Below are 13,539 nucleotides of genomic sequence, written 5' to 3' on the forward strand. Positions count from 1 at the left end.
ATTACCGTGGATTTCACAGTTTTACCCTACACTGCAGGGTAAACACACTCAACTTTATTTCCTGGTTCTGGTCCTCCAGTCATATCCAGGCAAGAGATACCTAAAAGGAACCAACGCTTTCTCCTCTGCCTGCAGTTCAAGTGTCCTTCCAGAGGTAACTGGGCATGGAGGGACACGATGAGGCTCACAGAAATCTCACCCTGATCTCATATCATGATCTTGTGCCCATCCATTTGCAGACCTGAGAAGCAGCTCAGTGAGACAAAGGCAAACAGAATTAAGTCTCTATGTAGTAGCAACCCACATGTACATTCTTATGCCCTCCTGCTCCACAGTAAAATTAAGGCATTTTCCATATTTCTGTTGTTTCTATTAAGAAATCACTTATATTTTGACAACTAAATGTAATTTATGCAGGGCATGGAGATCACAGATGTAAAACCACAAAATTATATTAATACATGTGGTAGTGCCAGTTTGAAGTAATAAGATTTCAGGAGAATGACCAAATACTTTGCCACTAGCAAGTCGCCAGAGACTAATAACCTAACACCACCCAGCTAATGCCAAGCCTTCAGTGCAGAGTACAAACAACAGTAGTCAGGGGCCTGATACGGGATTGGCATCATTAGGCCGTAAAAAATGCCTGGCTCATTCACAATTAAAACTGCAGAGCTGCACTGCTTCTGCTGGATCATGTGGGGTGACAGTGCAGATCAAACCGGCAGCCAAAGTGCCATTTTGCCTGTAGAGCTGAAGCCACAAACAGGATCCCAAGCTTTAAGAGCAGGGATCTCCAGCTGAAGGCCCACACAGCACCACTGGAAAGCCTTCCACTCATGGGCTTACCAAACAGATGAACAGATACGCTGCTGCACGAATCAAGCAAACAGGGCAATGAGGAGTATGAAAACAAAGGCGTGATCCAGTTCTCTCCCTGTCTCAGAGAGAAGTACACCTTTCTGTGCCTCTCAAACCTGTGCTACAGGCTCGTTCATCTCCCAGGGAGCACCCTGTCTATATTCCAGGTGGGATACAGAGTCTTTGAAATGGCCAGTCTGCTCCTCTCTTCTACCAATGTGACAACTTCTTAAAAGTTTGTTAAGAAGCTCATCACAGAATATGCCAATTGTATTAGACACTGCATAAGCCCAAAGGAAAAGTCTCCCCATGAAACCTGTCTGAATGTATTTTCCAAGCCCGTTTAAATTAAACTGATGCATAACTTTTACCTATGGTCTAACTCGAAGTGTGCTATAGAATAGTATTTATACTGAGTGACAATGCCTGTCAGGTATTGGCATTGTGCAACTTCATCTCACCATTATCAGGTAAATTTCTGCACAGCACATACAAGTCTTGTACACCTTAGAGGAAAACAAACAAAAAACCAAACCCATGAAACTTAGATTAAGCTGCTTGGCAGAAAAGACTACAGTTCATAGAAAGCAAGCAGCATCTCTAAGAAGTACAGTGCTAAATCATAAGTTAGATCATAAAAGACTGTGTTCAGATAATCTCTCACTTGACAAGAAAGTAAGCAAAATTCACAGGAGAACTGGAGACCTTCAAACCTCAGCAGTTCCAACACTGACATTTGGATGCATTTCAGATAAGCACTGGGGCTCCTAGATCCTAATCCAAACCAAATCTCCAAGCATTAATTAAGTTCATCTGTCACATACTACCCATGAAGTATGTTATTTCCTCAGCGAATAAGGCCATTATGATTACAACTGAATAATTCAGAAACCTAAACTGCCAAGAAAAAGTGCACTTTCATCATGTTCCCACAAGAACTGCTGGGAAAAGGGATTGTTCTGCCGTCAGAAGTACCAACACTGAAATTTGTTTTTACTTCAGAGTGATACAAAAAGCCAGTATTTTGACCTTTTCCAGGGGGAAAAAAAGTATTAAAAAATTCCAAGTAATCAAAATATTCTATTTCAGTAAGGTAAAATAGTATATGGGAATGCTAAAGATGTATACTGGTTAGACAAAATATTTTATATAAATAAAACTGATTCAAAATGGTAGATATTTGAAACCAAATATTCTGGCAAGATGAAATACAAAATTAAAATTCTTCATCTAGATTTTTCCTTTTACACCATCAGGATGACACATCTCCAATAAAATTTTCAATTTTCAACAGAAATTTTAAAAAAACCCCTCATCTTCCAAGAGCAAATCTGCTCTGATACAAATTCCTCTTTCAGCTCTTGTCCACAGCCATAAGATCCAGTAGCAACACTGAACCACACGAGCTCTAAACTGTAACAAACATCCTATACTATGCATGCTTACATAATTTATGTAGTCACAGAAGTACTAAAAGCTTTCAACCACCCCATCACAGACAATCACTACACAGACAAGACTATTTTGGAGCCTTATAGGTGCTTGATGAGAAGAACTTGCCATGTAACAATTATCGTGGTGCACCTAAAGGTCTCTATCCTTCACAAAATGGTTTTTCTCTCAAGCATAATCCTTGACAACAGTAAAACCTACAGAACCTCAAAGACCATGGTCCAACAAGAGCAGAGAGAATGATTTCTAATCTTACTGCTTGTTCCCTAAAATCATCTTACTCTTATAAGGGTAAATAAAACATTTTTAAAAGCAGCCATTTTCCACTTTCCTCCACGGAACATGAAGTCCCAGATAAACAAACAAACACTGCATCCACTGTTCAGATTATGACCAACTTTACCACCATAAAAGCATTTTCTACAAAGCAATTTACAAAGCACTGTTTCCATGCTAGGTTCCTATTTTAGCCACTGAAATCCTGTGATTCCCTCAAAGTAAAACTTCCCTTGAACATTGTTGGTTCTCAAAGTTTTCAGACAGCTGAAAATTACACCATTGTTTTCTTTGTGCCACATCCTGTTCAGCTATCAGCAACTCTTATTAATGCAAAAAGATGTTTCTCTACATTGAGCCTGAATTTCCTGCTTTCCAAGAGTTCTCAGGCAGCAGAATTAGAGAAATCACACAAGCTTCATTTCAAAAGCCCTTCAGTGAAGTGTCATGCACAAGGATTTTTCCCTTCTAAAAAGCTCAACATCCTATTTCTAACTGTAGAATCCTGATAATAATCCACTATTTCATTAATTTTGTAATATTAAAGTTGCCCTAGTATTTTTAAAATAAACATTCTGTCATGGTTTAACCCCAGCCAGCAAATGAGCAGCAGACAGCCACCCATTTAATATACCCCCCAGTGGGATGGGGGAAGAATTGGAAGGGTAGACATAAGAAACAAATTTGTGGGTGAAGAAAAAAAAGTTTCATAATTAAAATGAAGTAATAATTTCAAAGAATTGTAAGGAAGAGAAGGAAAACATAACAAAGAGAGGAAAATAAAACCTGAGACAAGCGATGCAACTGAGAACAGTTGCCCACCACCCCAACTGATGGCCAGCAAGTCCCCAAGCAAGTGCTCCCACCTGCCAACCTCTTCCCCAGCTTAATTGCTGAGCATGACTCCACATGAAATGGGATATCCCTAGGGTCAGCTGGAGTCAGCTGTCCAGGCTGTGTCCCCTCCCAGCCAGTCCTCTTTGTGCAACCCCAGCCTCCTTGCTGGTGAGGAGCAGAATGATGCTGTGTAAGCGCTGCTCTGCAGCAACTAGAATATCCCTGTGTTCCAAAACACAGCCCTATACCAGCTGCTCTGAAGAAATTTAACTCTATCCCAGCCAAAACCTGTACACATTCCCAAAATCTTTTTCATCTAACACTAACACAGCATTACAATCACTCCCTAAGCACAGATTTTTGTTAAAAAGCCCAAAAACTGACTACTATTCAGCTATGTAACACTGACAGAGGGTTTGGAGTTCTACATCCTAGGAGGCACTAAGTGTCTAACAGAATGAGCTGGTATACTCAGCTCCATTCTTTTTATTTTCAGTGGGTGAAATGATCACACAGAGATTGATTATCTTGCATCAGTAACAAGGGGAATTAAATCCAATTTTATAATTTCCAAGTTAGCAAGAAAGTTAACACCATAATCTTACAGATAAAGTATGGAAAGCTCTTTTCCTGCTAGTGATGACAAAAAGCTGAAATTACTATGCAGTTACAAACAGAAAGAAAAGAAAAAGAACTTGCCTCTGTAAACTGGACTCAGGTAAACATCCTGCAAAACACTTTTTAAACCAAAGATCGTACGGGAGTTTGCTCATTGCAGCACATGCTTTCAGATGCATCAGTAGTCTGTTATCTTCAATGTTCAAATACTGCTCCAGAATTTTTGGCTGAAAAAGAATTAGAAAATTTTAGATAACTCACATCAGAATACCTTCATAGTTAATGCACACTGTAAGACAAGCACTGCCTTAAAAATTCAACTGGCATAAAACAACATTAAAATAATGTACCTTCATCGTTTTAAGTGCTCCTAAATACGGGTGTTACTGGCTTTTGCAATTAACTAATTATGTACTTAACCAAAGAAACAACCTCAGCTTCCTTAAATTGCTGACCACTAGCAGAACTTCCAAGATATGCAGTATTCCCTACTGCAGGGAGGTGTTTCAGAGCGTAAGGCAATGCAGAGATTAAACACACACTAATTACTGCTACCTTCACAAGTAAAATTGAGTTTCATGCACCTCAAACCTAATCGCCTTAGCACACATCAAAAAAATTCTACACACAATGCAGCAAAACCCAAAAAATCCATTTTGAGAGCAAATCCCTGTGCAACCCATTAAAAGCTGGACACTGATTGTTTAAAAACCAGAAGTATTTAAAGCATAAACAAGTAGATAATTTTCTCATCTTGTTTAAATTTTAATGTAACACAATACACATTATTATAAATTCTTGAGTACCTTTATGCTTTCTGTCATAGTTAGGCAAACTGCTAAGGACTTCAGCTGTCAAAGGCAGGAAACATTTCCTTTGCCCATATTCTCACCTGAGTCTTGGTACATTGTTTGTATTATAAAAAAAACCAACAAAACAACCTAGGAAGGGAGACGCTTGGCACTCTTCACATAGTACGAACACACACCTTCTTTACAAATGCTCCTTTTGAACTGCTATAGTTGAATGTACCACTCACAGAAACAGGAGGTAGGTTTAAAAACTGTTTCTTAGTTCAAAAAGAATTAACAAGGGCAGGCATAATTTTCCACAACAAATTTCTATTCAGCAATTGCTGGTGCACATGTACTAGATACTTTTACCTCAGAGGATATTGTTAACTAAAAGCTCCTTATCTCTTAAGGCTATTTGATGAATTACAAGAGCTTTCATAATTTTGGTAAGTACGCATTACAATCAAACTTTAATTTTATAAATCAGTAAGACAGAAATTCAAAATGAATATTCTATGATGGTGTTTAAATGATCAGTGCTAAAAGGAAACTACTCCACTTTTTATTATAACCTAATTTGCAATATACTGTTTCTCTAAAGATATGGTACCCTGCTCCATTTATAAAGTCAAACAACTGTGCTTTGTCTATCATCCAATGAGCAGCATATGGGTGCCAGAGATGCAGCCTAAAAAGTAGCAGATGTACATCAAGATGTTCTTAACTTTTGGCATTTTTAATTCTTTAAAGAAAATTCTTAAGTGACCAATTTGTGAGACATATAATTCAACTAGATACAATGTAACCATTAGACAACCTAAAAAAAGGTAATTGAGGATTACCATGTAGCAAACAAAAACAATTTCTAATGTTACATTAGACAGGACAGCACAATCCTGCGTGCAAAAAGCACTCCTCCCTTATTCTCAAAACAGCTGGTGGAACAGAATCCAACGGTGTCACCTCTGGTGTTCCAATTGTCTCCCTGTATTAATGCTTTCTATGATTGCCTCTCCTCGCAAAAGTTAAAAAACAAAGGTGTTTTTTCCATACCAGTTGTTGTAATGAATCTTTGTGCTTGCTGTTCAGCTGATTCACAAAGCAACTGACAAGCCAATAGCATTCTATAGGATCCTCCACCATTTCCTCCATTGCTTTAGCAATAGCAAGAAACACTTCATCTTCAGGTTCCTGAAAAACAAAGCCAAAAAAAGTGAACTACACAGAAGTATTGGACTATTCTAATTTAAAGTATTCATATATTCCTTTTCTCTGCTATTCAGGGAAAAAAAAAACAGGAATCAATGTACACGAAGTGCTGTTCTGACACTCCTAAACAAGACATTGGGCAGCAGCTGCATGATGATGGCAGGTATCTATTGAAACAGAGCAAGTAAGACTTGTCTTGCTTTTAAAACCAAAACACACTTCAGTATATGGAGAGTCTTAAATACTACTGGGATATGTCTCTCACACAGACTGCTGCAATATACACATACCCCTACTTGAACTCTCTGCATTCAGATGCACAAAACACTCGGTAGACTTCTGTTTGTTACCCAAACATTTCAAAATATTTACATCATTCTGACATGTCTTTATCTCCCTCTGCCTCTACAATAAAACACCTGCATTACTATCAAGAGTAACCTCTCCTAAGTTTAAGGGGACAGTGACTGCACTGAAAAGAGAGCAAATGCTTTCTGCAGCAGCAAAACAAACCTGAGTTACAAGGCTAATGACTGTGGCTCTGCTAAACACCATCGCTGTGAAACCTCACCACAGCCCTGAGAGCAGCTCTGAGATGCACTGACAAAATACTTGCTCAGAAGGCAATACTGCTCTAGAAGGGCGGAATCTTCAGTCCACTGTACCACATGCCAAGACCAAGGAAAATTCTCTGCTGGAAATTTGCAGGGTAGGATGGCCACCTTCCTAGGAAACGGTAAAGGTATGAAAACATTCCCTCCTCTGACAAGAGAACGCTGCATGTAATCCTCCATTTCAAAATATTACTGTATTTTCCATATTAACTTTAACTTTTTTTTTTAATTTTGAACTTTTCTTTAAGTACTTATGTCAAAATTTGTGATTACAGATGAAAAATTACAAATTAAGCTGGGCTAGAGTGAATATGGATAAATTAACATTAACTAGAGGAAGAAATCCACTTAGAAAGCTCTGTGGCTCCTTTAACCATCTCCTATTTCATGGAGGCTTACACGAAAAGAACCACACATTGTTTTTATCATCACACTTCCAACTTACCATCACAACACAGCCTTGTTTAACCACATGGGTGTACACTCTGAACTGCAGGGTAGTGCATTACCTGACAGAAGCCCAGGTCAGTTCAGACCAAGATAAAAAGGACGACAGTACACTAACGTCTAGATTTAAAAACAAGTAATTTAAATATTTTATGCCACTTGCTTTAAATCACTGCTTGCACAGGCTCTGAATTATCCTTGTTCCACGACACGTAAGAACCTATGAGCTCCAATGAGATTATGTAATTTTTATTTCAGTGCTATAAAGAAACTGAAGTGCCCTGGAGTACAAAAGGCTTAAAACCTAGCAGGCAAAATGCACAAGAGATTTTAAGGCATGAAATCTTACGTAAGTACTTAGGGGAAGAAAAAGAGAAAAAGCACTTTGACTAAAATTCCTTATTTTATACTAGTACTTCTCTGTTTTCCATTCACCTTACTTGATTTATTTACAAGCATTTGTGGGGTGACATGCAGTTCAGTTTCTCACTGGTTTATAGTTTCAAGTTCAATAAAGTACTGTATTTAAAAGACTGTTAAAATGACAACTGACCAGTGGAAAAGCTATGTTTCGAGGCAATTTTCCTGATTCCAGTTGATGTATGCGGAGAAAAACATCAACCTGTGGGGTAGAATCATTAATAAATCGAATGACACGAAGAGCATGGTGAATATCCCAGTACTGCTCCTTCCGGTACTTCATCACCAAAGCATGAGACTCATGGTGAGGAGGAATAATTCCTAAAAACAAAAATAAAATAAAGAAAATAATTAAAAGAAAAATATAAACAATGTAAGGAGAATTCTTACTTGTTACTTTTTATACCTATCTAGTTTTCAGTACTGTACTAGTTGTATATTTGTGCCCAGCTTCCATTTATTTTGAAAACAAAGTCAGTGCAGAATGATTTTTATATACATTAGCTGTTCATTTTCTCAAATTCTACATTGTCTGAGATGACAGAGAATATATACATGCAATTAACTAATACAAAGACACTGTAGACTCCAGTATTACTTTACTGCCAGAAAAGTCTTTACTCAACTGTATCACAGATTAATCCTCCCTAAAATGACATTCAAAAACCAGTATCAATCAGTTGAATCAGCTAAAGATTAAAACTTAAGAATGCCACATAGTCATTTGCAAAGTAACATCTGTTATTTTCTTAGCACAACACTAATATCTTTTCTCGTTTCCTGGGAGAAAAAAAAATCTAAAATAAATAGAAGTATCTACGCAGAAAGGCAAAGAAAATCACACAGCATCTCCACAAGAGATACTCAACATTTCACTCAATCCTCCCCCTTACTCAAGACTCAATCTTGCCATGCACTGATGTTCATGACAAAACTGTCACAGCCTGCAACAGAAATAAAAACTTACATACACCTAGGCAAAAAAATGTCATTTCCCTATCATTAGTGGAGCAGAATTCTTCCCAGCATAGAAACCCATGAGAACAAAGTATTCTTCAAAAGTCAGCTCTGAAACAAGCTGCCTGCTGCTTTTACCTCTCCTTCAAAGAAAAAAATATTCCTGCCAAGTGTTAAACCACAAAATGGCTGAGTTTAGGAACAAGCACATCAGACAAAAAATTATCTTTTCTTTTCCAGCTGCAAACTTGTCTGCATTTCAAAAGCTGGGACAAAGCAAGACATCTTCCACAATACGCCAAAAGAGAGTCAACATCATAACTGTATGTACACACTGCCAGCTGCTCTCCTCAAACACAGAGGACAACCTTAGGCAGGCAAAAAGAAGCTGAAACAACAGAAGGGTGCCTGGAAACCATCATGAGTCATCCTTGAACAGGAAGGTAACAGAGGCATTGCTGACACACCATGTCACCTGGGACATCAGCAAGCCTTGGTACATGTCTGGGACAGTTTTGTTGACAGGACAGACTTCCTCTTCTTAAATTATTAACATGCAACACCTCTCACCAGACATGGACTGGGCTGTGGTTCCAATCATTTAGGAAAGAGATATTTTGCACTGTCCTTCTCAATACCAGCTTTTCTAACAACTGTTAACACCAAAATACAGCATAAGAAAAGCCCCCCTGTACCTCTGTTCACCCAAGGCATGTCAGAGAATGACAGTACAAATACTTGAAATCATAGAATATCCCAAGTTGGAAAGGACCCACAAGGAACACTGAGTCCCTCTCCTGGCCCTGCACAGGACCACTCCAAAAAATCACACCATGTGCCTGAGAGCATTGTCCAAACACTTCTTGAACTCTGTCAGGCTTGGTGCTGTGGCCACTTCCCTGAGGAGCCTGTTCCAGTGCCCAGCCACGCTCTGGGTGAAAGACCTTTTTCTGATATCCAACCTAAAGATCCCCTGAGACAACTTCATGCTGTGAAATGAATCACTCTGGGTTTAAAATACAAAATACTTTTAAGAACCAGTATAAGTTTCCATGCAGTTGACTCAGAAGGTGTTTTGTGTTATCATATGATTCACAGATCCTTTATCTAAAACAGCCCAAGTTCTGGCTCTGCAGTGAGCCAAAAATTTGCGAAGAGACTGTATTTTGCTATTATAATTTTGGCTGAAGGATTCTGTACTGAGTCACTTGCCCAAAACTCCTATGCTATATTTCCCACTACTAATATTTCAAAGGATGCTGACTACTTCACTAGTGCCCAGGGTACAATAATCTTTTTAATGGCAGAGGCTTTTATCAAGTAGGACTACTCAGTTCAACGCCAAGAACTTCAAGGGTTGTAAATAGATCTTGCCCCTTCTGTGCACTATTGATTTACTACCTTTGCCGAAAAAAAGGCTTACAAATCCAAATAATCAGGAACATGAAGCCACAGCTTTCAAATTTTAGAAAATTGGAGGGGGAAAATAATGAATTAAAAAATTAATATTTTTTTTAAACCCCTCCTGTCTCCAAGTGGACATGACGTTGCATCTAGTCAACCAATGCACTTAACCAGCTAGTGCAAAGTCATTTGTACTTTTTAATTAGTCACCTGACTAGTGCACTTCTAGGAAAATACAATCTATTTATGGTTTTTACAGTTTCTGGGGATACCATTAAATTGTCTTCGGCCTTGTATCTTCTGCAATGGCAAATACAATTCAAAGCCAGAAGCAAAACCATAAGAAACCAAGATTCTGCAGAACATGAGCTTCTCTTTAGAATAAACATGCACTCCATGCTTCATGCAGTTTAAAATTAATCACAACTTTACTTCAACTTAACTGTCTGTTATTTCAGGAACACAACTGACTATCTTATCAGGTATCGATGACTTCTTATAATCCACATTTCAAATCCATTTCATACATTTACTTGGATAATGTTACAAAGTTAAATACAGAAACACACTCTCCTAGGCACATTTCAGCAAAGTTCTCAAAAACTTGTTTTATAATTGCCATTGTATATCTGAGGTGGATACAAAAGTAGGCTAAATATCTATCAGTAGGCAAGGTAGTATGGAATAATCCATGTCATTACTCCTTTAAAGACAAAAAAAAACCCCAAACCAAAGAGAAAAAAGTGCACCTTCCATGTTATACTTCATACCTAGAAGCACTTTCCACACCAGTACACGATACATGGATGGAAGAGGAAACCTCTGACTAAATGTACAAAGCTTCTCAACATCTGTAAAGAAATAAAAAGGAAAAAAAATCAGGACAAATTTAGATATGATTAATTATAAATAGGTCTGCATCTCTGATCCAGCTAAGTATGACAAACTTTAGCTGCAGATTGAAATCCCCACTTCCATCATTTACTATCAACAAATACTTTCACTGCTTCAAACCAAGAATAGACCGTGCTCTCTAAGTGCGACAATTTTGACAAATACATACGTTGGCCTGACTTACAGTAAAACTACTCCAGGTTTCATCAGGAGGAAACTGTGCCATTTTTACAGGCATTTTCTAAACTGTGTCACTGTCAAAACAATTAAGGCCTTTTTTAAAGGGACAACATTTATCTTTCTGTTCTGTTAAGAGATGTGGCACTCCTCAGGGACCAACAGCAACAACATCTTCATTGCTTTGAAGTTAGATGGAATTGACAGCATGAGACGATGCATTCTCAGATTAAAATTGCTTTCCCTAAAAAGCTTTTAGTTTCTTGGGCACAGAGAACGAGAGAAGGGGAAAAAAGAAACAATCAAGCTGACAAATCCATAGTAATATTAAAAATCAGATTTCCAGATCTTTGAAAATGAAACGTCTGCTAGCACTAACTGAGAGATTACTACATAAAGATGCAAAACTCAAATGAGTATTAAGCAGAGCAGGAAAACATTTTCTATTACTCCCTCCCCAACTCCCAAGAAATAGAGGAAACAGTGAAATCAACTCGCCCAAACGGTCATCTTTTAACAGAATTTCCAGCGACTTCTTTTCTTCAACTCCACGAAACCCCACTTTTTCATAATATACTGAGCGGAAGTTTCTCTGAGAGTCGTCAGCCATGACTGATCCCTTCTGGAAAAACAATTAATTCCTCTGAAGACTTACAAGAATACATTGCTATTGCTTTAAGGTCAAGTAATTTTGCACACTGATAGAAGCTTACTGTCTAAGTTTCTAGAGTATTAATAAACCCTACAGAATATTAAAATCTTCCAGGATTTTTTTTGTCACATACTAACATAAACAATGACAAACGTAATTTAATCTAAACAAGGTCTGAAGATACCAACTTTACAAACAAAACACAGGGATTTTAAAAAATTATCCACATAGCAAATTATGCTAATTTTCAAGAAGTTTTTTTTAAAATTGCTGGAGAAACACTTAACACTTTACACCACACTGTGTACTTCAAAACCAATATAAAAACTACAGTTACGAGTCTGGCAAAATTTTGACTACAAAAACCCTACTCAGGTAGAACTGTTACCCAGGTAAGTAAAATTATTAAGTTTCATACTCACCAGCCAAGGTAATCAGAAGCAAGAACAAGCCAGTGCTGGCCTCAGTGGCACAGGGGTGACCAGGAAGAATAAGGCTGGGTATGTAGGTTTCTTCTTAAGTTGCAGGTAAGAATTAAATGTTCATGTTGTTACCAGCTGCTGTAACAGCCACAGCCTTGAGCTTGTTATTCCAGCGCTAAAACCAAGTAAATGTCTCATCCCCATAGTGGAAACAAAGGTAAATTCCAGTGAGTGCTCTGTGTGTCCTAACAACTGTAAATGACATTTCAATTCAGTTCAACCCTCTAACTATCAATTCTCTCTTCTCTGCAGGCTTGCAAACATGAGATAGTTCTGTTTCCTAACTCAAAGGACAAAGAAAAATCTTAACTTTTATGTCCATTGACAGCAGCAAAACTTGGAGATTTTTTTTTTCCCCGTGTGTTTGTTAAATAAATCGGTTTTTTCCCTTTTTCACTTTCCTCCGAGGAATTTCTTCCCGAACCTGGTGGGGGAGGGATGACTGTAACCTGCTTTCTACCAGAGGACATTCAAATTCGGACTTTATTCCGAATTTGTCTCAAACCAGGACAACCTAGCAGGCCTATTTGTGTTCCAAATTATGTCTGCTTTTAGTGCTTTGTAGGATCAGGGCCAAGACAAGACAGCAAAACACAAACCAGCAAACAACTGAATTAGTGCTTTCTGAGATAGGCCAAATTACTTCAAAACCAGAGAAAAAAGAAATAAGTATTACTTGCAACACATTCCAGCCCTGCACTATCCTTATGAAAATGACTGTGATGGTCAAGTATGGTGCATTTAAGGGTCCAGTGATCACAGCACTCACTGTTTACATTGCAGCCATGTCTAAAAGCAGACTTAAGATGCGATAGACACTCAGCTACTTTTGAAAATTTCCAGATTCTCATTTACATTTTCAAATTTTGAAAAGCTGAATTTATTAAAGGTTGTTTAGAAAAATAATTTTAAAAGAACCCACGTCTAGCCCATACCACTTGTGGAAAGCTGTCAGGAGACACAGAATGGGAATATTAAACATAATTTGAAAAGTAACAGCATGACCTATTAGTCAGGAATACTATTTTAATAATTTTAAACTAGCACTATAACAGCAGTACATTTTATTTACTCATTGGTAAAAGGAGGAAGATAGTTTATATACTCCCTCACAATTTAGGATTTGTATTTTCATGCTAGACAAACGACCATTGTGCCAATCTTTAAATCTATCTTCAACAAACTGGAAAAAGAAAGGGGGGAAACAAGTCCTTAGCCAGCTCCTTGGAAGTGTGCTGTACAGAAGAGTGCAATTAACTCGTTCTGTCTTCAATTAATGCATTTTCGGCCTCAATAGAGGCTTCCATGGTATCATTAAGTGTCACGCCAGGTGAAGCAGCAGCAGCAGCGCCGCACAGGCCCGGGGTGCGGAGCCACAGCACTCTGCCGCTGACCGAGCACCCTTCCCTCGCAGGCCCTGCCGGAGGGCCCCCCCCACCCGGCCG

General features: G+C 38.3%; 1 protein-coding gene across 3 annotated transcripts in view; it reads right to left on the minus strand.

Moving 5' to 3' along the window:
* The window catches only part of LOC103613143 (TBC1 domain family member 7), an 18,737-nt gene extending 5,204 nt beyond the window's left edge, over positions 1-13,533 (minus strand). For all 3 annotated transcript variants that reach the window (XM_017730650.1, XM_017730651.1, XM_017730652.1), the window contains exons 1-6: positions 12,035-13,533; positions 11,459-11,582; positions 10,660-10,740; positions 7,662-7,849; positions 5,892-6,029; positions 4,126-4,271 (exon numbers count right to left, since the gene is read on the minus strand). In XM_017730650.1, the coding sequence (XP_017586139.1) occupies positions 4,126-4,271; positions 5,892-6,029; positions 7,662-7,849; positions 10,660-10,740; positions 11,459-11,570 (665 nt within the window). In that variant the 5' untranslated portion in view covers positions 11,571-11,582; positions 12,035-13,533. The remainder of the gene's footprint in view (positions 1-4,125; positions 4,272-5,891; positions 6,030-7,661; positions 7,850-10,659; positions 10,741-11,458; positions 11,583-12,034) is intronic.
* Positions 13,534-13,539: the final 6 nt, after the last annotated feature.

Source organism: Corvus brachyrhynchos, unplaced genomic scaffold, assembly GCF_000691975.1.
Source record: "Corvus brachyrhynchos isolate BGI_N302 unplaced genomic scaffold, ASM69197v1 scaffold43, whole genome shotgun sequence".
Lineage (NCBI taxonomy): Eukaryota > Metazoa > Chordata > Aves > Passeriformes > Corvidae > Corvus > Corvus brachyrhynchos.